Source organism: Gopherus flavomarginatus, chromosome 24 (assembly GCF_025201925.1).
Source record: "Gopherus flavomarginatus isolate rGopFla2 chromosome 24, rGopFla2.mat.asm, whole genome shotgun sequence".
Classification (NCBI taxonomy): Eukaryota; Metazoa; Chordata; order Testudines; family Testudinidae; genus Gopherus; species Gopherus flavomarginatus.
Genome location: NC_066640.1, coordinates 12,680,559 through 12,702,641, shown reverse-complemented (window position 1 = coordinate 12,702,641; position 22,083 = coordinate 12,680,559). Strand labels below are relative to the sequence as shown.

Here is a 22,083-nt window from a genome sequence, read left to right as displayed (position 1 = left end):
CACCATTGCAATCACTGTGTGCACCCCATCCCCTTTGTCAGGCTCTTCCCTCCGCCTGCCAACTTGGCTCCCACCTGCCCCGCTCTCACAGGCAGGCAGCCCCTGTCCACAGTCTTGCTTCCCGAGCAAGGGGCGCAGCCGGGGAGCTGGTTTGCTAGAGATGATCCTTATTTGCAGGAAGCTGCTGCTGCTCAGGCTGGGTCTCACCCTCCTCTAGTTCTGTACATTCGGCTGGGGCCTCCCCTCTGCTCTCCTGAGCCCTCCTGGCATTGCACGTGTGGCCTGCCCCCCACGAGGGCCCCGACCCGGCCCCCTCTGACCCCCCTTCTCTCCTACCCTCCCCCCGCACCCTCTCCTGGTCCGTCCCACCTGCGTCCTCACCTGTCCCCTGTGACGTGCCCGGCCCCGGCTCTCACCTGGCTGCGCCCCGCCCCGCTCCCGCATTGGCCCGGCGCGGGGAGGCGGGCCCGGCCCGGCAGCTAAGCAGATAGAGAGCGAGGAGCCGCCGCTGGAGCCGGATCGCGGCTCGCCCCGTCGCAGCAGCTATGGGCTCCCTGCAGCAGCGCTTCCAGACCTTCCTCGACCAGCCCAGCCTGCTCACCGACCTGCTGGGCCGGCTGGAGGCCAGGACCGGCGTCAAGCGCTACTATCTGGCCACAGGTGGGAGTCCGGGAATAGCGCTCTCCGAGCCGGAGTGCTCCCCAAGGACACCCCCCCCAGGGGACCTCCTGCTCCTGTGAACCCCCCTTGCTACGGAGCCAGGCGTGCTACTTCCCTCCCCCACCTTCCGGGGGGGATACTTCATCTGGCAGGGGGCTCCCTTTGCCCTGTGTGGGGTCCCACTGCTGGGGAGCCGCTTGGGGCACCCCTCTTTCTAAGGCAGGGCTGCCCAGAGGATTCAGGGGGCCTGGGGCAAAGCAATTTTGGGGGCCCCTTCCATAAAAAAAGTTGCAATACAATAGAATACTATATTATGGGGGCGTGGGGCAAATTGCCCCACTTGCCTCCCCTCACCCTCCCTGGGCAGACCTGTTCTAAGGGGACCTCACCACAGATCTCTGCCCATGCTCCCCAGGGACACCCTTTTTCAATATATCCCTGTCACATTCCTCCCACAAGAGACCCCCTTTCACCCTGAGATCTCCCTTCCCAATGCCCCCTCCCTTGGTGCTTCCTTCCCCCAAGGACTGCAGGAGCACTTGCCAGTTGATCCTTGCCTGGAAAGGGAGAGTCTTGCAGGTGCGCTCCAGGTAGGGTGACCAGACAGCAAATGTGAAAAATTGGGATGGGGGTGGGGGGTAATATAAGAAAGAGACCCAAAAATCGGGACATCTGGTCATCCTAGCTCCAGGCCTGTCCCATGAAAGGGCTTTGCTTGGCTGAGTCAGTTTCGAGGGAAGTGGGGGAGACCCTCACAAGAAGGAATAGGCTGAGCTCTTTGAAACTCTGCCTCTTGCTGAACTCTGAGAGCCTCTCCTGGTCTCTGACCACATGGGACCTCCTTGGTTTGCAATGTACAGATCTCTAGGAGCCCTCTCCTCCACTGCCCAAAGCACAGTTGTTTCTGGGTCTCCTTGCTGCTGGGTGTGATGGTATAGTGGGGGGCAAGCTCTGGGGACTGGCACCGCCTGGTAGACCTGCTCTTGAGGAACACCTGGCTGGAGGATGTGACCCCTTTTCAGACAAGCTATTTAAGGGGCTAATAGAAGAATTCAAAGTGTATCACGCTGCAGGGTTTAAACCAAACTCCGCTTGGGATGTGGGGAGATCATCTCACGTGTGCCTCCTGCGGGATTTCTTACAGCTTCCTCTGAAGCAACTGGTAGGTACTGGGTTAGATGGTCCTTGGGTCTGATCCAGTCCAGCAATTACTGTAGATCTGGTGTTTGCCTCCAGTCATGGCACAAGAGACATTGTTAACGTAGCTGCCTGTTTTGGCTGAATGGTCAGTCAGTGCTTCCAAGCTATACAGTACTTCAGCGACTGTTTGGAAAGTTCAGTGACTGTCATGAACTCGCCCCAGCGCTGCTCTGGGGGAAGGAAGTATCTTTGCGTGGGTGAGGGAAGCACAGAGAGGTCAAATAATAGGCCCAACAGAAAGCTTGTGGCAGAACTGGGAACAGAAGCTGGAGTCCCTCATTCTCCTCTAGCCAAACCTCTCTTAGCTGCATTGGTTTTACACAAGACCATTCTTAAACATTTGCTGCAAGCTGATGCTAGGAATCAAAATTCCCAGCTCACAAGCACTGTTCTTGTGACCTGACTTTTGGAGTTAATGTGCCAATGAAAGACCTTCTTCCCTCTTTCTTAAAAATCATCTTCTTTGTGCTCCCCGAGGTCACACGGCGTCTAATGTTACATCCAGCCTTTGCTTGGCCGACTCTATGAAGTTCTTACTGCTGCTGCTGCACGTGCTCCAGAATTTTTGCAGTAGCTGATTGCTGTAGCCTGGAGGATGGGACTGGCACAAGGCTACTCACTCATTTATAGCTGTAAGCATCCACTGCCAACTTCTAGTCCAAGTCTGATCGTAAAGGAACAAATAGAAAATTGCTCATTGGAAATTATATTTTGTCTCATCCCTTTGTGGTGTATTCTCACCTGTCTCATTTCTCCTTGGACCAACCTGCAGGATTGTGGTCTATGTGGCCAGACCCCTGTGCTCAGCTCATGGGACAACTTGCAAGATTGGGCTTAGACTCTGGGGCTGAGACAGGGTTATTCTATCACACCTGGCACGTTGGGGTCCTGTTCCTGATTGCAACCTTTGGGTGCTGCTCTGATGGTGCATCATCTTGAGGCTTGCATGCTGGAGTACACTTTCCTCATTTGACCTTTACCTGGGACTTTCCTGGCTTTAAATGTTGTATGTCACAATGCTGGAAACATCTGCATAAAGAGACATTGTCATGTGTTTTTTTTTTTTTTTTTTTTTTTGAAGCAGGCAAATGTTTGCAGACTTAGCCCTCTGACATCCTTTCTGCCAAAGATCCAAGGGGTCTGTGTGGCACTTGGATAATTAGGATTTAATACTCTCCTTAGTAGAAGGACATGTAAATTATTATCAATCAGACTTAAGCTAGAAGCAAGTCTATGCTGAGATAGCTACTCTCTGTGGCCTAATGATTAACTCCTGTGAAAGGAGAGTCTGTCTCCTCCAAGCCACAGGGCTTCTCTCCCTCCCCCACCCCACCCTGCCAAGCTTTAATGCAAACTTTTTTTAGTCTAACTGCATTTTACTCCGATTTATTTTAATTACAGTCTGGGTTACTGTACTGCAGAGATGCTGGCGCGGAGTCCTTGACAAGTTGTCAGTGTCTGCCTGCAGTTCAGCCATGTGATGGGTAGTGGACCGCTTGAGAACAAAGGAATATTAAAAAAGCAGCTCCCTTGTAACTGATCGGAAGCCGTCTGCTTCTGTTGCTGGGGTAACATTCCTGGCCGCTGTATGCAGTGAAAGGGGACGCTCCCGCAAAACGTAATTTGCCTTTTAAACATCATTGTTCTTGTTCCCTTTTAGAACTCTTTAAAATTCATTTCCCTTCCCCCACCCTCGCCCTGTGGGATGTTAAATGGAGTCATTAGTCTTTGGCCTCAGAAAACCAGGGATCTACTCCTATTCTAGAACATGATTTGAAAGGAGTATGGTTGTCATGCTAGACCTGCAGTGTATGTATGTGTGTGTGTGGCGGGGGGGGGGGGGGGTTTGCACTTTTTAACTAATATTTGCAAAGTGCTTTGGTGGTGTCTCATATTGGAGAGATCCATGCAATATGCTCTGTCTCCAGGGCTGGCTCTGACTTTTTTCTTTTTTTGCTTGGGGTGGCAAAGAACCTGGAGTGCTGTCCCCAAAGGGCCAGAATGCTGCCCCTTGAAAAAATACGCCCCAAGCACATGCCTGTCTCTATAATGGACTAGATTAGCGGAGGCCTTGCTGGGATGGCCTGGGGCGCACTGGCAGAGTTCTGCACTGGGCAGGGCTGCGTGGAATAGCAGCTAGTGCAAAAGGTCAGGTAGAAGGTTGTCATGGAGCCGCAAGATCTGCGCTCTGCCTCAGCTTTTAAACAGTCCCTGGGAGAAACCCAGGCCCCCAGTGGATCACCATCTTCCTTACTTATACGTCATGCAGCCTCAGTGCCTCAAAGGCTGAATCCTAGGGCTCCAGCACTCGGTTTCACCCCAGGAGCGCTGCCCAGCGAGTCCAGCTGAGATGCTTGCTCTTGGTCAGAGACTTTGTGCTCTTTGGGGACAATGTGCTTTAGCAAGCATTCGCAGTGACCCCAGGCAGAGTAGGGTTTATTAGCTGAGTGTAACACAGCATTGAGGTGCCCTTAGATTACCATAGGGAAGCAAAGCTTAGCAGATGGTCTGTCCTAGCCATGCCTGCGCTCCGCACAGCCAAACTACTGTTGGATCAATGTTTTTGGCTCTCCTGTATCTTTGTCTGTCCCAGGTGAGAGCTCCCGCTGAGCCACCTGACTCTCCTGCAGAGACACTCCCAGGTGGTCACGCGCTCTGCCTGCCCAAGGTCTTTGGATGTCGATTGTTCAGTCCCATTGTCTTTCTGGATCCTCCACTGATATGAGTGGGTGTCAGCCAACCCATTTTATGAACCATTCATACCACCCCAGAGCAGGAACATCTCCTGCTCTGCCTCCAAAGCAGATTTAACCCTTTTGCAGCCACGGGGCAGCAATGAAAAGACGGGGAAACTGAGGCACACACAGGCCGCATAAAACTATTCTAGAAAATTCCCACTGTCACAAAGGGGCATTGGCCAAGCTATCTGTGTAGGAGAACAGGGCTGGATTAGTAGGGAGTGCTGCATGTCAGGACTGATCTGCACTGGCAGAGCTGTGCGGCCAGCCTCCGCAGCCAGTCACAGTTAGTCCTTTTATGATCTGTAAGGAGAAGAGAAATCCAAACACACACAAGAAAAGGCCTTAATCCCACCTAATGAATGTGGTTGCCCTCCCCCATGCTACCTTTTTTTCCCCTTTTGATACGTGTCCCATTGTAAGGCTTAAGCAGGCTGGTATTTCAAAAAGTTCCTGCAGCTAAACTTCATGCAGCCCATAAAACCAATTTTAAGGTTCCCAACTGAGCCCACCACAATGTGATGCTGCTTTATTTTAAAGGGACAGTTGGCAAATGCCACCCTGTAAACCTTGGGTAGGGCTGAAATTACTCCTGCCAGTCAGATCCAGGGCTTTTTTAGCCAGGACTTGCTGTCCTAAAGCAGACCCAGAGTCAAGCTGGTCAGTGTCCTGCCTCCGGCTGGCCAACCCCTGGTTGTTCAGAAGAAGGTGCAAGAAAGCAGGCAAGTGTGGGTATAATCTGCCCCCTGTGAAGGCTGCCTCCTCCCCCCTAATAATTAGAGATTGGCCTAAAGCTTGAGGTTTTTATGTCCCTTTTGGGGCCCATCTGTGCTCTGCTCATGTTACGTGCGCTGTAACATGACCCTCCTGTCCTGCCAAGTGTCATGTCCCTCTTTGGTAACTTATCCACTGAATAAAGTATCAGAGGGTAGCCGTGTTAGTCTGGATCTGTAAAAGCAGCAAAGAATCCTGTGGCACCTCCAAAACGTCTGTTAGTCTATAAGGTGCCACAGGATTCTTTGCCACTGAATAAAAGCGCCTACTACCACAACTCGCTGATAGAACACCAGAACACAGGCCTCCAGAGAAGGAACTCCAACTGTAACTGTCTGCAAATCAGCGTGAACCCATCCAGATCCCTTCAGACATGTACCGATGGGCATCTCTGCAGTCTCCAGTAGATTTGTCTGTGCTGGTGCAATGCCGGTCTTACAGACTGTGGCACTGCTAGAGGGTGTGTGTGTGGAGGGGAGGGGGGTGTTAACTAGCTGCCATCCCTCCTCGATTGGGAGATACGCCTAGCCTGTAAATTGCAGCACCAGGGGGTATGTGGGGTGCTGCACTTACTGCTTTGCTCGTACTTGGCAGCAGTGCGTGTTCTTCCTGGACTTCGTGTCTCAACCTTTGTGCCGTCCCTGGATCACACCCAGCTGCTAGGAACACTCAGTGCAGAACTTAGGGTTTTCTCCTCTTCTAGGCCGGGCAGCATTTCCCTCTCCCTCTTGGTATTGAGTTAATCGATGATGTGGTTTTAACTACTGGGACTGGGAGGGTTTAATTCTTTAGTACACGTTTGTACAGCCAACGCTCAAAGACAGCAGCAAAGGTGTGTACGTATCGGGTCCTAGCAACTGGGAGACTCCCAGACAGGTTCCCTGAGCTCAGGGAACCTCTGCCATCCAGGGCAGGGGGGGTGGGGATCAAGCTCCCCAGCTCTACTGCAGATGCCCAGGCAGGAGTAGGGAGAAGAAACCCAGCCCCATGCCACTGAATGCCCAGGCGAACATGCCAATTCAAGCCAGTCCATGGGTCCCACCCCTCCAAGGGACCATCCGCACTGCAGCAGAGCTCAGGTCCTGGAGCAGAGTGGCAAAATTTTGGCTGTTCCCCACCATAATCCTCCTGCTCCTCCTATGCACCTCACAAGTTGTCCCTGTGTTCCTCCCTGTCCACCAGCTGTGGGCCCCCCATCTACTCTAAACCTGATGTAGGGGAGCAAATGAAGTTGTTTTGTTGTCCTCAAGTAACATCCCTACCCATCATAGTCCTTGCTGTCAGGTGTAGCAAACACATCCTACCTCTCCCCTACTAGCTTTCTTGTGTGACCTCCAGTAGTTCTTGGGTCAAGCTGGGTCAGACATGCTGCGAGGTCAGGTTGCTGTAGGTGCTGCTGATCCTGGCTGATGCCCAGATCAGTGTGCAGAAGAAGAATCTTCCCCTGCCCCCCCATCCAACTTTTGGAGGAAGAGTTTGGGGGGTGGTTTTCTGTTGCGCATGTCTGTATAGCACTAGCACCTAGGAGTCCCAGCTAAGATTTGGACCCCATTGTGCCAGGTGCTGTACATGTATGTAACAGACATTCTACCCCCAGGAGCTCACAACCTTAATAGACAAGACAAAGCATGGGAGGGGAAAGAGGCACATAGAGAGGATATGCCTGTGGTCACACAGCAGGTCAAGGGCAGAGCTGAGAATTGAATGCAGGTCTTTTGAATCCCATACCCATAACCACTAGACTACACTGCATCTCAGGTCATCTGAGCTGGTTGTCTCCTTTGTTTGCCCCAGAAGGACCTGACTGAGGAGCAAGAATCCTGGAGTCTCTGAATTGCTCTCTGCCTATCGCATCCTATGTTTTCCCCAGTACTGCTGCTCTTACATGCAACTGGTTTTAAAAACAGTACATACACCACCTAGCATTAGCCTGAAGGCCAGCAAGAGACCTTCTTTCCATTAAAGTAACTTGTAAGTTTTCAGATCCATTAGCAATGATGGACGCCTCTCCGCTTCGTTTTCCTTTCTTCCAGAGCTTGCTAATGTCTCCTTGCAAACAGCTTGCCACTTAGTAGCAATTTTTGCTTCCCTTTTGCAGCAGGGAATGCAGCATGTTCCCAACCAGCCCGTTCTCCCGACAGAGCTTCTCTCTGAGCTCTTGGAACAGATGGGAAGACTGGCCTTTGCACAGAGTCTCATGTGCTCTGCGGACGACAGGTTGTTCCTAACCTGGCAAATAGTTCCCCAAAGTTAAGGAAGCAATAGAAATGGGGAGGGGGAGGAGTGGGTGTGGCCTATGGGGTCATCCACCTTGAAGTGGTCAGTTCAAATCCAGCCCTGGCAGGTTCTACTGACTCCAGCAGCAGCCTCTGCCTCCCGTAGATGAAGTGAAATGAGTTGGACTCAGTCCAGTCCTCATCCATATTTAAAAAAAAGACAAGCACAGCCCCTGCTAGCTGGCAGCATTAACAGGAGGCTGGGCGAGGTGGAGGTTTTCCACTAGCTGCAAAGAACCAGCTGACAGAATGGAGGTGACTAGCTCTTAGTGGTGTCAGGAGATGCCTCTGTCCCTTCTGGGGCTCTGCTTTGCTTGATGTTGGACTCTCCACTGCTTCCATCAGGGTGGATTTGATTTAAATCACTAGTCAGAAGACTCAATTTAATTGTGTATTTCTACATAAAAGTGCATTCTTGTTGGTTGTTATAACCTGAATGCATATTCTTCACAACTCAGAGATGGATGTAGGTTTCATTTTTAGAAGGTACACACTATACATTTTTCAACAGATTAGTTTTACAGCTCTGTCAGAAAATGAAGGATTGTTTGGTTATTTTAATTTACCAAAGGTAATTGAAGCAGATATTTCACCTCCCAATGACTTCATAAATATCTCCAATTCAACAGGTTAATGATTAATATTTGGAGGATTTTCTTGCCATGCTGTATTAGGAGGAGAACATCACCAGACAGACATTTACATTGTTTTATTTAACTAAAACAACGTTAGGTATTCTGTTTTGTTTTCTTCTATAGCAAACGCATAATATTTTAACAAAACAAGCATATGGATTTTTTACTTTAAACATTCAAGTTTTTTAAAGTCCAGGTTTGTGTTTGTTAAAATTTGTTAACTAAAATAGTTAAATGAAATATTTTAAAAAAAAATCAACTGTCAGCCAGGTCAACATGAGAAACTTAAAATATTGGCTTCTGCAGCGAACTCAATCGTCTTCACCTTCATTTTCCTGTTTGTTCACAATCTGGAAAGGAAAAACAAGCTTTTCTGCTTTTTTCAGGTCCCAAACAATTCTCAGTTTGGAATGGATTAGTCCAAAGGAAGAAAATATTCTTTCTACACCAGCAGAAGATGCTACTGCTGTTAAAAGTGAGATTATCACTTCAACAGTGTCTGAATTCAAGTGCTTAAGTGACTTCCACCAGTTAACTGGTGGGACTTTCTTAAAACATCATCAGCAAACACATTTCTTGAATGGTTCTTATTCCCAAACTGGGTCTCTTTTACAGCCTGCTGCCATTATAGGTTTCCCCTTCCAGTCAGAGAATGGTATTGTAGATCTCAAATCAACAAAGGCAACACTCTGAAAGACCTCAAGACTTCTGGAATATACTGCTCAAACAGTTTCACTTTTGTGTCTACTGCCTGTCCCTCCCTTCTCACATCTATCTCCCAGATTTCTTCTCCTATTCCATCCCCAACAATCTTCTATTCATTGAACTTTTTTTAAACTTTGCACTTTTAGAGAGAGGTAAGAGATTGACTTTGCGTATACAGATTTGCAGAGGGACAATAGGGTTGAGGTCTGTTATTTCTCACCTCTAGATATTATGTACTTATTTTAAAACATTTTTGCTGTTAACAAGCATGTTATCTCTGGAGATGCAAAACTAAGCATCTCTGATGCTATCTTCTAGACTGAGCACTGAGTAGATAGAAAGATTAATCTAAATAATCTATACAGAAGCCTGTGGAACACCGTAAGATTGGGTCCCTAATCCATGAACTATTAGGAACTCATTTACAAAACTTTTCTTACACGTTACATGAATCTATTGTCTCGTACTATAGAATTTATAATCCCTATTGCACGATGAGCTCTTTGAGCTATAATGTATCTTAATTAAAATTATCTTTAGATAGGTGTGGGGTTTTTTTTGTTTTTTTTTTAGTCAAAAAGCATTTTTTCAAAAATCTTTTTATCCACCCTGGCTCTCATGAGTCCTCAGAGCTCCTTAGGAGCCTTGCTGAGGAATGGGCAGAACTACCACCCCTGCCCCGTTTCAGTTTTACTCCTGCTTATTGCTCAAAGGATGCAGCAGTATGTGCAAAGCCCAGGGGAAAGGAGGGAATGTGAGGCTCCCGTGGGATCAGAGGTTCCTGCCAGGTCTCTAGAGGTTTTATTTCCAAATGCCAATCAGTATCTCGTGCAACAGGAATTTCTGGGAAGGAAAATAGCAACATACTGTAGCTCTCGGGGATCGTTAAAGGAATCTTTGAACGTTCTCTTGTGGGCCTGACTGAATCTTTCTGTTATATGTTGGTTCTTATCTTGCCTTCATCATCATGGTATCCAAGCGCCTTCCATTTGTGCGTTAAGCGACAGGACCGGCATCCGTCACGTGTGGCTTGTTCTGTCACCCTCTCTGCCAGGGGAGAATTGTGTGTGTTGTATGGTGTTAAGATTTAGTGTCTCTTTCTAATGCCCATGCTGCTCTGCTTGGATTGGTGAAGGCAGAGGGGAGAAGTGTGCCTTGCACTTGGGGCAGAAGATCAAGAGGTCTGTGATTTTGGGGGATGGGGGGCTTGTTCCTGTAGGAGTTTTTTTCGTGGTCTCTGAAAAAGCTCCGACTCCTGCACAGATGCACTTTACCTTCCTGGGAGAACCACAATAAGCCAAGCAGGAGTAAATAACACTGTGTTACTTGTTAGTGTCTTCCATTGAAGGATCTCAGACCACCTTGACTATTAATGCCTCATGACCGCTCTGTGGAGTGGGTCAGTATCAAACCCTGCCCCCCTTTTTTTACATATGGGGAAACTGAGGCACAGTGACTGGCCTAAGGTCACATGCTGAGTCTGTAGCCACCCTCTTGTTGGCAGGGAGTCATCTTAGGCCATGGCTGTTTAAATGAGTGAGACTTTGAGGGTATATCTGCACTGGAGCTGGGGGTGTAACTTCTAAAAATAGCAGTGTACCCTCAGCAGCAGGACAGACTGGCTGCCCAAGTACATCCCTCAGGTTTCAGATGGGTCATATTTGGGGTGGCTACTCCCATCCTGCTACTTGCGTTGCCATGGCAACACTGCTATTTTTGGTTTTCTGGCTTCATCAGAGCTAGCAGGGATACGTCTACCCCAGCTGGAAATTACCTTCCTGCTCCAGTGCAGACATATCTTCAATGTCTCTGCCAGGGTGTGATGCTTCCCCGGGGTACTCATGGTTATTAGGCTCCTTGCTACCACGTGCCCCGTCTGTGTCCACCATGAGTCAGCTTCCCATCGCCTCTGGGACTATAAGCACTGTCGGGGCCCTGCTCTCTCCATACAGCTTAAAAATAGGCATGTTCCAATCTCTGAGCGTCTCCCTGGAGCAACCAGCCACTGATCCACTGAAATTCCCTGATCCTCTGCTCCCAAAGGAGCGGTATCCTGCCCCAGCCAACCAGCACAGCACCACTTAACACACACCACTTAGATTTGTTTATGGAGCAAGCAAGTGTATGTTTCTTCTACAAAGCACAGATTCCAACCGTGGCTAGCAGACCCATTGGAAAGAGAGGGTTACACATCAAATCAAATCATAACACAGGTCCTAGAGCCTAAACTTAGCAAGCCACTATGCTGTCATAAGAGCCAAAGCTCCCCCCAAATACTCTGCGCCTCTTTCGTTCATAAAATGAACGGTGGGCTTGCTTGCTTCCCCTGTGAAAGATACCAGGGTGTCCCTTTACAGCCCACAGATGTATCAGAAGTGTCCTTTGGTCTTTAGTCACCCTCCTGCTGTGTGTTCCTGGCTGAAGATTTTGCAGTCTCATTAACTTTCGCTGGGGGCTCAGGATGCACACAGGATCTGTGGTGAAGTGTACAATCCTTTGCATATAACCAGACCAGTAGAGATGCATTTCATGCCTGTCTGATAGGGCCATGTTAGTCACCTCCTGATGTCTTGCTTTAACTCTGACCTTAAGAATATAATTTCCAGTCTGAGTACAAAACTCCTTAAATATTATCCTTGCCTACAATTTGTCATGGTTCTGGTGACCTGGGTACTCCTGGTTCTCCACTGAGACTTTGCAGGCGCTCCTTCAGTGATTTGATATGCCTAGAATGGACCCGGGGATCCTCCTAAAACTCTGTACCTCCTGTGCCCTCTGACACTTGGCATCACGAGTTCCCTGGCTCATACATGCCAAAATGCCCGTTAATAAATGCCTTCAAGCAAGTGACCCCTGCCTGATTCCCACCATTGGAGGTGGGATGGTAGGATCAAAACAAATAAACGGGAACTTCCTGGCCAGCCCTGTGTAAACAAGAGGTTAAAGGGAGTTAACGCAACCTAGGAGCAAGCTTCTCTGGTGGCCACACAACCAGACTGGCCATCTGACTACCAACAAAATGGATCTGACGCTGCCATGCTGAGGGGGTTTCCTCCAGTCACGACTCTGCCATTAGCCAGCTGTGTCCAAAACAATCTCTCCTGTGTGGAACGGTGGCTCACTAGCACTATTCTGACTCCTGTCTCCTTTCCTGGCCAGGTACCATCACTTTCCTGGGGCTGTACCTCATGTTCGGATACGGCGCCTCGCTGCTGTGCAATCTCATTGGCTTTGTCTACCCAGCCTACGTTTCGTAAGTGGCAGCAGTCCGCGCTCCGCCTAGCACTGTGGCTCCTTCCCTTTACGTGGGGGCGGAGGGCAGGGGCGTTAGTTTCACCGCTGAGAACGTCCCTCTGGGGAGAGGGACCCGGCGGAAAGCAAAATGTTGTTGTGTTCACCTCCAACGTTGAGGGGCAGAGCCCTCTGCTGGGCCAGCATGTTTTGATGAGCCCCACAAACTTGCTAAAACGATGATTATTTGCCTATTGGGTATGAAATGCTAAATACTCATTGTCCAGGGAGAATGTCCCACAACGTTATTTGAGTCCCAGATTTAGTCTCCATTACTTTTTTTGACAAAGATAGTTAGATAGGGGTGTGCTCAACTTGAGGCTGCTTTAAAGGGGCATGTTCTCTTCAGACACTGGATGCTCAGCAAAACCTCTGTGGGGCACCCAGAACTGACCCTCCCAACTCATTTAGTAAGGCTGAGATTTTCAAAGCTTAACATGCCTGTCTTTAACACGCCTAAGCAGAGTAGAAGGTAGAACTGACCTGTCTCCTTTCTGCCCATAGCATCAAAGCCATTGAAAGCACCGACAAGGACGATGATACCATGTGGCTCACATACTGGGTGGTATATGGAGTCTTCAATGTGGCAGAGTTTTTTTCCGACACCTTCCTCTACTGGTTCCCGTTTTACTATGCTGGAAAGGTAACGGGGGCACATAGATCGGCTGCTGTCCTGTTTCTCTCTGTGATTTATCTTCTGGAGATAAAACCTTGGGTTACTGTGGAGTTGACCAATAGCACTGTAGGGTTGGGGCCAATCTCTCTCTCTCTCTGGTGTAACTGGAAGTCAATACCAGGGATGACTCTCTCTGTTGTGGGTGTCTAGAGGGTTGCTGTTTCTAGGCGGAGAGTCCAGCCCGAAGCTCACTGAACTGGGCAGAGACTCCTATCAAGTTCAATGGGGTTTAAAGAATAACCGTGGAAGCCCACCATGGTACCAGTGGTTGCTGAGCAGAGCCATGCTGGGATAAAAGTCGCTGGCTCCTCTTGGAGGTGATTCTTCACCTAACTGGGTCTGAGCCCACCTAAAACTTAAACTGACGCTTGGGTGAACCAAAACAGACCAAACAGAGTTTGTTCAGGTCTAGCTGGAGCCTCTTGGCTGTTTTCCCCTCATTGTCCAGCTGGATGCGCCTCACTGAGGGTTTGTCCTGCTGACATCACCCGTGGCCAATTCTGTCCTTTAAAGCTGATGCACTGGAACAGTTTGTGAGGCCTCTGTCTTGCCACCTGACCTCTGGGTCTCTTCCAAACCTGGAGTGAGATGTCTCCTTCCCTGCAGTGCCTGTTCCTGGTCTGGTGCATGGCACCTGTCTCCTGGAATGGCTCCCAGGTGTTGTACCAAAAAGTCATCCGGCCCTTCTTCCTGAAGCACCACCGGATAGTAGACAGCGTGATCAGTGACCTGAGCGGCACAGCGCTCGATGCTGCTTCGACAGTCACCAGAGAAGGTATCGTGTCCTATTCCCTCTCTCTCAGTTACCCAGTTCCTGTGCTTCGGGCAGCAATGGGGAGAAGGGCGTTTAAAACACCTTTTGTTCTCCTGTATTCTGGGACAGGGCCCTACCTGGCCAGGGTGTAAGTTAGAGCTGTCTCAGGGCTGCTCTAATTTCGATATTGCTTCCCATTGCCCGTGTGTGTCCTGGGAAGCAGTGATTAGCTGTCATGCAATGTATTCCAGCCATACTTCCAGTCTGCCCCTGTACTGGGAGCAGGGCCCTTACGCGAGCCTGGGACTCCCTCTGAGCTGGGAGTATTTTCAGAGGGCTGTTTGCACCCTGCTAGAGCGGCGCAGCTGGAACTGCAAATCAGGCCCTCATTCAAGACTAGACCATCCCTTTGGTGTCGCTGCAGGAACGTGCTCGCTCTCCACCTTTCGTCCATAACTTCATGGCCAGACAGAGCCTTGTCTCCTCTCTGCAGCAATACGAATCGGCTCGTAATCTCTTGCCTCTTCTCCTTTTTTCTTTCTCTTCTCTTGTGCCTCTCTGCACAGTCCTCTCTACTCTGGCCGACAGCAGAGCCCGTCTGGTGTCCGAGGTGGCCACAGCTCAGCTTGTCTGTATGTAATAACCCATGTCGTTCACCCGGGGAGCAAAGGTCCGTTTAGCATGACTTCCCTTCTCAACACGTCATGTGGGCTGGACCAGGACACTTGCTCTTGGGTTTTAAAGGCAGCCAGTTCAAATCTTGGTGCAGTTTGGAGCAAAGCCCCATAGCATGTTCTTGGTTGAAGATGTGCCATGTCCTATCCCAGCAGCTTCTAGAATTTAGGGTTGGTGGTTCAGTGGCAGAGACTGCTCAGGGACTTGTTAATTGGCCCTAGAACCTCTCCAATGGCTGGTTCAAATCCAGCTGAAGATCAGTAAGGACCGAAACCTGGCGTAGTGGCCACCAAAATAAAAAGGCCCCTATCTTGTTGCCAGTGGATTTTCCCCCTCTTCTCCCCCCCCCATATATTTTTAAAGCCAGAGGGACTGTTGCCAAACTGATTTGATCCCCAGCATAACACAGGCCCGACAGTCACCCAGTGATTCCTGCATTGTGCTCATTGCAGAAATCACCCACTGTATTGGCCCTCCGGCTGGCAGCCTTTGCAGACGTGCCAAGGATTAAATGAGCACTGGGAAAGGACCCTCCCCCTCCAGCCCCAAACGAGGGTCGCTCAGTAGCAGGATTGAGATACACTGGTAGTCACAGTGTCGGGAAGCCAAGTTCTACCGGGGCTCCATCTGCTCTGGGGCAAACGGAGGTGGCAACAGTCTTTGCAGCTGTCAAAGCCATGCTGAGTTCGTGCAAAACATCTGGAGGAAGGTGCTGGGGCGAACTTGTGCTCTCTTCTCCCTGGCCACTGACTGCTGTTACAGGTCCTGTAATTGGCAAGCACGTGGATTAATACGTTGCCTCTGTACAGCCGCCATGGCTGTTGCTAACCCTAAAAACGGAACTTGAGTACTATGCTCAGCTCCCAAAAGCAGCAAGCTTGTGACATGTGATTGCAGCCCAGAGCATTGTGGGTAACGTGTGCTGCTTTGCATGACCCTGGAGATCTTATTTCTCCAATGGGAGTGAGTGATGGGGCTGCCCTACTTGGATTGAAAACGCTTGTGGCTTCTTGAGGAAGCTGGGGGAAAGTCTTCTCAATGGGAGTCATGCTAAACTCTCCTTTCTCTTCCTTCCCTTGTGGAGAACAGTCTCTGTCCTCTAAATTCCCACACCTCCCTGGCCTCCAGTATCTTAACCCCCCAGTCTAGAACGGTGCACTGTAGTCTGTCTTCCCTTTGCTTATTACTGTGGTGGTCGTGTCCATTCACATACATGCCTTGGTGGTAGATATGTGTGGGTGGGGTTTGGTGTCTCTGTTCTCTCCTGGTTAGCACCTGCCCCACATCCAAGGGTATTTGGGCTGTTACCACCTCAGAGTGCTATTTCAGTACAGCTCAGACCCAGCCCGGTGTCTTGGCTGGCAGCGCGGTGCCACTTAGGAGACCCACATTTTGGGGGTGGGGTCACATTCCAGGGGCCCACAAGAGACTTGTCGGTGATGGAGGTGAAATCCAATGGCTTGGGGAAGGGATGGCAGTGGCAGGCCAGCTGGATGGAACAGCGCTGATGTGGTTTCTCCTCTGGTGGGAGTGGGTTGCTTGGAAAGGTCTGTCTTTCTCCCTGAGACAGCCAGCACTTGGGGTGCTGTGTCTGCAGCGCCCTGCTGCTTATGGGGAACAGGGCCTTCTCCACCCCAACAGGCATCAGATGATGGGTGCTGAAGTCCAAGATAGTGGCTGCATTGTGGGTGACCCTGGAGGGGAGGGAGAGAGGAAATTGCAGAGCCTCCAATCTGGCCTGAGATCCGACACAAGGGACATGGCAAAAGAAAATCCACCACTTGGATGGCTGAGCCAGAAAAACTCGCCCAAGCGGGGCGTCCCCTGCCCTTCATCCCTTGAACTGACCCCAGCTGTCTGTGTGTGAAATTACGGTGCTGGGAGTTTCCAGCTGCCCGTCGGACATGCTAAACCCATCAATCGCATTAGCCAGGACTGGATTATCCTGTGCCCTGTGTTCCAGCAACACAAATAGCTCTGCTAGCACAGCCCTCCCTGGTGTGAGCGTCCTCAGGTGGCATCAGTCCCAGCCCACGTTCCACCTTCCAGCGGGAGTGGGGCTGCAGTTCCTGACTAGGAAGCCCACTTGGTCCCCTTAAAAGACCACAGGGGATAATCACTTGGGGTTCATCTACATTGTGACTAAACACCTGCGGCTGGGCTGCGTCAGCTGGCTTGGGCTGGAGCCCGGGCTCTGGGACCTTCCCCCTTTGCAGGTTCCAGTCCAAATGTCTACATCACATTTCAACATCCCCATAAGCCTGAATCAGCTGACGCAGGCCAGGTGCTGGTGTTTAACTGCAGTGTAGACACGCCCGAGAGGTGCCCAGTTACTACAGAGTGTGTGGTAGGTATGGCTGCCTAGATAGGAACCTACCAAGGGCTGATAGAGGGTTAACTTCAAAAGCAGGTGGACTGGAGTGTGTAAAGCCTCAGGTGACAATGGGACCTGGCTGGTGCTTTAGATTGAATAGCGGGTCCAAAGGTTGCCACTCCACTTCCCTTTGGGAGGGGCACAGATTCACCCCAGCTGTTGGCAAGAGGTGGGGTGCAAATTCTTCACGGCTCCGGTTTCCAGGCCCCTGCTGCATGTACAGCAGAACCTCAGTTTTGAACACCAGAGTTACGAACTGACCAGTTAACCCCACACCTCATTTGGAACTGGACGGATGCAATCAGGAAGCAGCAGAGACCAAAGAAAAGCAAGTACAGTTCTATGTTAACTGTAAACTACTAAAACAAAGGGAGAGAGGAGCAGTATTTTTCTTCTGCATAGAACAGTTTCAAAGCAGTTTTAAACCAATGTTCAGTTGCGAATATTTGAAAACAACTCTGTTTTTTGCTCAGAGTTACAAACCTCCATTCCCAAGGTGTTTGTAACTCTGTGGTTCTGCTGTACCTCTGCCTGACCAGCCCCTGATCCCCTGGCTGCATGTTCAACTGGGCAGGGCTCCAAAGGAGGAGAATCTGGCTCTGGCCGTGGGGGGGCTGGAGCACCTGCGTTTAACCCCCTGGAAAGCTGATGCAGTGGTTTGTGGTGTTATAGCTGGATTACTAGGGCTCTAGCTGCTCCTAAAATGGATTAGGTAGGAGCTCTGCCAGGAAGTTCACAAGCTTACACACAAGGGTACCTCTGTGCCAGGGCAAGGCTTCTGTCTGCCTCCTGTTAGGGCCAAGCGTTTTGCCTAAGCGCGATAACAGCATAGATGTCGTAACCAGGGGCGGAGATTGCCAGTGTTTTCTCTTCTTTGTTTGACTGGAATAACATGTTCTGTGGGGCCTAATACCCAGGGAATAGGGTGTAGGATAGAGGGGAGCCTAGTGGTCAGAATAGTGTTAAGCAAGCTGGTCACCTGGTTTTATTCCTGGCTCCGGGAAGGAATGTTGTCTGGTGATTCAAGCACAAGCCGGAGGCAGCACTCCTTGATTCTCTGTTGCTGGCTCTGCCATAGATGTGCTCTGTGACCTTGGGCAAGTCACTTCTCTGTGCTTCCACTGACTGGTCTGTAAAATAGGGACTATATTTCCCTTGCTCAGTAAAGGTGGGGGCAGAGGTTATAGGGCTCATTCTATCACTCTGGTCACCTGTCACTGGAGGAGCCCCATGTGCTAATTGCCTTTATTTCCCCCACTTGTAGCATCCAAAGCAGCAGTGAACCTTGGTCTAGAATCTGACAAGACCAAGTGAGGACGGAGCTCCTAGGGGCCGGCTGTTCTGAGTTTTCCACTGCAACTCCCTAAACTAAAGGCTTGAAGTAACCCATGGGCACCTGCCAATAAATCGGTGATCCCCTTCCCATTCTGAAACCATGCTGGCCAGCAGCGACAGCAAGCAACTGGCTCCAAGGTGTCTAAGAAGTACAGCTTCCAGATCTCCCCAAACCCCAAGAGCTCCAGCAGATCTAAAATTACGAACAGGCCCATGCTGGGAGTCAGCACCGTCTGATCTCAAATAGACACAGTTCGGTAGCTCTTGTTTTAGAGACGGCCTTTATTCTGCAGGAAGGCTGTTGGCTCTGCACTAGATATCACAGCGGCTGCTGGTGCATTTTCCCCCATGGTGTTTTTGTGATGTAGGGCACAGATTGGAGTGGGGAGGGGGAGACAGTCCACTGGAGCTAGCCTGAGACCTGCCCTTCTAGTATTTTTGTGGCCTGAGTGTAGGTGTTGACACATGATGATGCAGTATAATTCCCTTGGTGGATGGATCCTGCAGCATTTACCACCGGCTATAAAGCCTTCAAGGCCCCCATCCCGTTTCCCCTCCCCCAGGCCCCTCAGTCCTCCTAACACAGGATCCTTTGCAATAAACCACAGCACAAAAGGGAGAAGGAAGTGGGTTCTGTAGCCACTGGCTCTTCAGCTGTCAATCCCACAGGTTCTTTTCCTGTCTAGCTTGTTCAGTTTTCACTTCAGCAGGCTGAGGTCCAGCGTCCCAGAGCAGGCAGCTATTCATTTCCCCTCGCACACCTCAGCCTTGTGCTGCTTCTCGCTGAAGTCAGGGGCCAAGCTTCCCACTTTCAGTAGTCTTGGCCCTTCTAGGTAAACAGCCCAAGCCGAGAGAGGTGCCGGTTAGCTGAATGCAATAGGGGACAGGTGGCCTTTGTGGGGAGGGGGACATTAGCACCAACCTGTGAGCAGCACGTGCTCCATAGCCTGCAGACCTGGAGCTGGGCTTACATCATAAGCAGGCTGCTTTGGCAATCGTGTGTTCTGATAGTCTGGTTAAGTGTTGGCTCTGCAGTTCGCTTCCAGAACTGGACAAGGCCGAATCTTCCAGTGGGGTGTGTGCGTGGGCAGGATGCTTTCAGGGTGTGTTTGCTTTCCAGGGGGTTGGCCTCAGGCTTTTGCTAATCTTAATCCTGTTTGAGTGTGGAAAAACCTGATCTTCGGCTGCCCCTCTACACTTCAGGCGCTGAACTCTAGCGTGTCTGCGTTCTGCTTGCAATTCGCCATCTCCCTCCTCTTTCAAAAATCAAATGTTAATTTATCTAATTTACTTAATCAGATCCTAGCAGGGGCCAATCTCAAGCTGTGAATTCTGCAGGGAGCAACTGGCTTCCGTTTGTCCTCCATGGTGACTCCAAGTTACAGCAGTTCATGTACTGTCTGCTTTTTTATTTAAAAAAAGTTGCTCGTGATTTTTTCCCTCTCATTTGTATCCATTTATTTTGTATGAAACAGAATAAATGTGACTCATAACAACTTCTTTCTGTTCATGGGTTTTGTTTGCATTGCTTGTTCTCTTCATGCTTGGCTTGATTCCTGACACAGACTCTCTGAATCCTGGGGAAGGGAGAGGGTGGAACAATGAAAGTGCCCCCCCCTCCCAACTTAGAGGAAGGGCTACGGAGCACTGCAGATGACCCATTCTACCACTGCACCTCAAGCCTGGATCCTTCTGTGTGAGACTGAGAAGGGAGATTGGATGCTGTCATTCCATCACCAGAGCACATCTGCTGGCTTCACACAGGCAGCAAAAGGCATCGGAGGGTAACCACTTAGGAATGATCTGAATTTGCTCCAATGTGGCTGTAACTCCCCTTAAAGTCAGTGGGTTGCTGCTACTTCAGCCCAGGGTGGATTTGATTTAATCACTAGTCACAAAAACTTGATTTTAATGGTGGATTTCTACATAAAAGTGCATTCTTGTTGGTTGTTATAACCTTAATACACATTCTTCACAACTCAGAGATGTAGGTTTCATTTTTAGAAGGTACACACTATACATTTCTAAACAGTGATTTATTGTTGAAAACTTTTCAGAATAGTTTTACGGCTATATCAGAAAATGAAGGATTGTTTGGTTATTTCATTTACTAAAGGTAATTGAAGCAGATAGTTCACCTCCCAATGACTTCATAAACAGGGCCGCCCAGAGGATTCCTGGGGCCATTGGCGGCAGGCGGCTACGGTGGACCTCCCGCAGGCATGCCTGCGGAGGGTCCGCTGGTCCCGCGGTTCCAGTGGAGCATCCACAGGCACGCCTGCGGGAGGTCCACTGGAGCCGTGGGACCAGCAAGCGGCAGGGGGCCCCCCACGCGGCGACATGTCTAGAGCCAGCCCTGTTTGGCAGCGGAGGGCCCTTCCGTTTTGGGACCTGCCGCCGAAGTGCCCCGAAGACCCGCGGTAGGGGGGCCCCCCGCCGGCGAATTACCGCCGAAGTGCAACCCGCTCTTCGGTGGTAATTCGGTGGCGGGGGGCCCCCGCCGCGGGTCTTCGGGGCACTTCGGCGGCGGTTCCCTGAACAGAAGGGCCCCCCGCCGCCGAATTACCGCTGAAAACCGGGTTGCGCTTCGGCGGTAATGCGATGGTGGGGGGTTCTTCCGCCCTGGAGTGGAAGGACTCCCCTGCCAGCGAAGACTGGGAGCGGAAGAAGCTCCGGGGCCCAGCCCCTCAAGAGTTTTCTGGGGCCCCCAAGTGAGTGAAGGACCCCGCTCCAGGGGCCCTGAAAAAATCTCGTGGGGGCCCCTGCGGAGCCCCGGGCAAATTGCCCCTCTCGCCCCCCCCCCCGGGTGACCCTGTTCATAAATATCTCCAATTCAACAGGTTAATGATTAATATTTGGAGGATTTTCTTGTCATGCTGTATTAGGAGGAGAAGAACATCACCAGACAGACATTTACATTGTTTTATTTAACTAAAGCTACATTATGTATTCTGGATTTTTTTTCTTAAACAGCAAACATAATAGTTTTAACAAAACAAGCATATGAATTTTTGAATTCAGTTAAACATTCATGTTTGTTTTAAATCAGGTTTGTTTTTTGTTAAAATTGTTTAACTAAAATAGTTTTGTTTAAAAGAACCGCAAATGTTCTGTTAACCTGGCTGACGCATTCAATTTGAGAAACTTAAAATATTGGCTTCTGTAGCTAACTCAGTCGTCTTCACCTTCATTTTCCCGTTTGTTCACAATCTGGAAAAGAAAAACAAGCTTTCCTGCTTTTTCATTGTTTAGAATGAATTAGTCCAAAGGAAGAAAATATTCTTTCTACACCAGCAGCAGAAGAAGCTGCTGCTGTTAAAAGTGAGATTATCACTTCAACAGTCTCTGAATCCAAGTGCTTAAGTGACTTTCACCAGTTCACTGGTGGGACTTTCTTTAAAACATCATCAGCAAACATGCGTTTCTTGAATGGTTTTTGTTCCCAAACTGGGTCTCTTTTATGCTGCCATTATAGGTTTTTCCTTCTAGTCAGAGAATGGTATTGTAGATCTCGAATCACTGAAGGCTACACTCAGCAAGACTTCTGGAATATGCTGTTCAAACAGTTTCACTTTTGTGTCTACTGCCTGTCCCTCCCTTCTCACATTATCTCCAGATTTCTTCTCCTTGTCCAGATCTATTCCACCCCCAACAATCTTCTATTAATTGAACTTTTTTAAACTTTGCACTTTTTGAGAGAGGTAAGGGATTGACTCTGTGTATACAGATTTGCAGAGGGACAATAGGGTTGATGTCTCTTATTTCTCACCTCTAGATATCATTCACTTATTTTAAAACATTTTTGCTGCTAACAAGCATGTTATCTCTGGAGACACAAATCCAGAGTTTGAGAACTGCAAAACTACACATCTCTGATGGTACTTCTAGACTGAGCACTGAGTCCCATTGGGTAGATAGAAAGATTAACCTAAATAATCTATACAGAAGCCTGTGGAACCCCATAAAATTGGGTCCCTAATCCATGAACTA

General features: G+C 49.7%; 1 protein-coding gene across 2 annotated transcripts; it reads left to right on the top strand.

The window, feature by feature from the left end:
* Positions 1-501: 501 nt before the first annotated feature.
* On the top strand, positions 502-19,525 carry REEP6 (receptor accessory protein 6). Of its 2 annotated transcripts, XM_050933956.1 has the most exons (6): positions 502-660; positions 12,148-12,241; positions 12,784-12,922; positions 13,562-13,730; positions 14,276-14,341; positions 18,023-19,525. In XM_050933956.1, the coding sequence occupies exons 1-6, from the start codon at positions 546-548 to the stop codon at positions 18,070-18,072; spliced, it is 633 nt and encodes a 210-aa protein (XP_050789913.1). In that variant the 5' UTR covers positions 502-545; the 3' UTR covers positions 18,073-19,525. The 2 variants fall into 2 exon arrangements, with proteins under 2 accessions (XP_050789913.1, XP_050789914.1); XM_050933957.1 differs by lacking the exon at positions 14,276-14,341.
* Positions 19,526-22,083: the final 2,558 nt, after the last annotated feature.

Excerpts from the sequence above, each read along its gene's own strand:
- REEP6 (XM_050933956.1), top strand. The coding sequence starts at position 546 with ATGGGCTCCCTGCAGCAGCGCTTCCAGACCTTCCTCGACCAGCCCAGC. Across the intron at positions 661-12,147 it reads GCGCTACTATCTGGCCACAG|GTACCATCACTTTCCTGGGG; the intron begins GTGGGAGTCCGG and ends TTTCCTGGCCAG. Across the intron at positions 12,923-13,561 it reads CGTTTTACTATGCTGGAAAG|TGCCTGTTCCTGGTCTGGTG; the intron begins GTAACGGGGGCA and ends CCTTCCCTGCAG.